The 2,859-nt window shown below is 43.0% G+C and overlaps 1 protein-coding gene across 1 annotated transcript; it reads right to left on the reverse strand.

The window, feature by feature from the left end:
* Positions 1 to 589: 589 nt before the first annotated feature.
* Positions 590 to 2,620, reverse strand: LOC112740460 (uncharacterized). The gene is made up of 5 exons (XM_025789157.1): positions 2,138 to 2,620; positions 1,463 to 2,057; positions 1,093 to 1,370; positions 830 to 901; positions 590 to 709 (listed from the first exon to the last, which is right to left on the reverse strand). The coding sequence occupies exons 1-5, from the start codon at positions 2,618 to 2,620 to the stop codon at positions 590 to 592; spliced, it is 1,548 nt and encodes a 515-aa protein (XP_025644942.1).
* Positions 2,621 to 2,859: the final 239 nt, after the last annotated feature.

Raw genomic sequence — 2,859 nt, forward strand, 5'->3', positions numbered from 1 at the left:
AAGTTTACAAAATAAAACTCACACACTATGTGAGTCCAAGTAGTTTTCCAAAAAAACATGTCCCTAAACATATGCAGTTTTCAGAATTCTGGTGCAGCAGCCAGGAAAACATAAACAGCAAGACAAACAGATAAGTCTTATAGTCTAAAATTCCTAGTTAACTAAGTCTACTTTGGTGGCCTGAAATTTGGGGTTGGAATGAACTTCAATAAGTCTGAAGTGGTTCCTCCACTTGATGCAGCAACTGTTTCCTTGGTGATGGCCTCAAGATTTTCTGCTGCAGATGCTGGTTGGTGGCTTGTTTGTGGAGACAGAGGACCTGGTGGCCTACAGGTCTTCAGCTTGGGCCTGAGTCTGGCACTTGGCTGGGCTGGTGGTGCAGGACTGGGCTGGGATGGTGGTGCAGGAGTGGGCTGGGCTGTTGGTGCAGGCCTTGTCTGGGCTAGTGGTGCAGGACTTGGCTGGGCTGGTGGTGCAGGTCTTGTCTGGGCTGGTGATACAGGACTTGGCTGGACTGGTTCACCTTGAGATTGCTATTCAACAACATCCAAAATAATCCAGTTAGTAAGAAAAAAAATGAGTAAACAACTTAGACTGCATAGTATACTATAACATATATCACTGTAGGGGCAGATTGAGAAATTGGCATTTCCTCTTGTGGAGCATGTGGCCTCTTGGGCATCTTTTTCTTATGCTTCTTTAGCTTAGCCTATTCCAGGAGTACAACAATAATATGGCAAACCATTCAGCAACAAACATACACACAACCAATGAAGCCAGTAAACCTAAAGAACAAAAAGTATAGCAAAGTAAAATTCAGATATCTAACCCTAATTTCCTCTAAAGTAGGGTTCGGCCTCTGATGCATGAGTTTGTTCTGAGATTGGCCAGAAGTACCACCCTGAACAATGAGTTAAAAATTCAATTAACTTTGGTAGTATTCCATGGCTGCAGAAAGAAAACTAAATTGTGGAAAAAATTATTCCATACCTTATTAGTTCTCCTCCTTTTTGGTTGCCAGTTAGGATTTTTTGGTGCTCCCTTACATCATTTGAAGTAGTGGCCAGCCTCTCCGCCTTTGCTACAGGTAACCTGGAAGGTCCTTCTAACCTTGCTGCCATCAGTTGGAGCTGGAGGGGTAGCTGATTCCTTTCTCCTCTTAACTGGTCTACCAACAGGTCTCACTATTTTGGGTGGATCTTCCTTCAGTTGGTCAGTTGGTTCCCAAAACTCCTCACTGGGTACAGAGTTGATACAGATGTCATATGTCTTCCTTATTGCCTCCATAGTGAGAAATGGAGACACGAAGTCTTCAGCTGCTTTTACCCTCACTCTGGATATGGCTGCAACAGCATGAACACAAGGTACACCTACATTACAGAATTTAGCAATTATAACATCTGTCATAGCTCAACAACATTGCCAAAAAAAATTGAAACTGATTGACATGCTTTCACCTAACCTGTGAGCTGCCATAAGTTACATGTGCATGTTTGATTTTTCAGGTTAACCCCCAGCTTGTGTGTATTCCTGGATACCTCAAACACAACCCTGTCATTGTCACCACACCATTGAGCATTCCACTTGTGAATTTCTGGCTTAATCCATTTGTCCAATTTCATTTGTTGTACTGGAGCCAGCTTTCCTTTATATGCCCCTAGGATCCTCTTGTGTCTAGCCATTTTGTTCATAATATGAACCCGTAACTCCTCACACAGTGTCAGAATTGGTTTCTCCCTAGCCTCCACAATCACTGCATTCCAAGACTCACACATATTGTTTGTCACAGCAGCGTTCTTAGGATAGTGACTGAAAAAAGCCCTACACCATACCTTAGGGTCAAACTTACTCATGTACTCCCAAGCTCCATTACTCACAGTTTTCAACCTATCCATAGCAGCCTTGAACTGAACTGGAGTTGTGCTCCTAGCTGCTTCCCAAACACAACCCTTAACCTGTTTGTCCCTAAACCTCTTTTCACAGTTTTTCCACATATACAGCACACAGTTTCTATGAAATGCATTTGGCATCACCTCTTGGACTGCCCGAACAAGACCCTGTAGTATATGATATCACACATTTAATCTAACAGAACACTTAACAATACATGATGCTAGCTAGTAATTATGAAACTTACTTTCTGTTGATCAGACATCAAATGCCATCCAAAGAGCATGCTTGACCCGAAATCCTCCTGAAGGCAGTTCAGAAACCATTTCCAATTATCAGTGTTCTCAACCCTGGTTACACCAAATGCGATCACAAAGACATGATTATTTGTATCCTGGGTCACTGCAGAAAGCAATTGGCCTCCATAGTAACCCTTCAGAAAACACCCATCCAAACCGATGAGAGGCCTGCACCCATTCTTGAAGCCTTTTTTGCAAGCATCAAAACTGATATACAATCTTTGAAACAAGTTTGGCCCTTGTGGTTGGGGTAAGGTGTTCATATGTGCTATGCTCCCGGGATTGCTTTTGTGTATCTCATTCAGATAGTCCCTAAGCTTCCCAAATTGAGCCCCTTCACTGCCCAACACAGTCTCCCTAGCTTGCTTTATTGCTTGTGTAATCATCTTCCGATTCAGTTGAACATTATAGTCTTCCTTTATATGCTGCATTGCCTCCCTAGGTGTCAACTTTGGTTGCGTTTTTAGTCTCAGCCCCAATTTCTCAGCCACCCATTTTTTATCAGCAAGGTTGCTGCCATAATCCCGGCCACATGTGTGCTCATTGTGGAATGTCTTGACCTCAAAAGACTTGGTAACCGAGTTCTTCGACACAAAAATCAGCTAAGGACAATCTTCCTCAGCACAGGCTGCTCTAACTCTCCCCGGCTCATTTTTTAGGTACATGCAAT

This window comes from Arachis hypogaea, chromosome 14 (assembly GCF_003086295.3).
Source record: "Arachis hypogaea cultivar Tifrunner chromosome 14, arahy.Tifrunner.gnm2.J5K5, whole genome shotgun sequence".
NCBI classification, from domain to species: domain Eukaryota; kingdom Viridiplantae; phylum Streptophyta; class Magnoliopsida; order Fabales; family Fabaceae; genus Arachis; species Arachis hypogaea.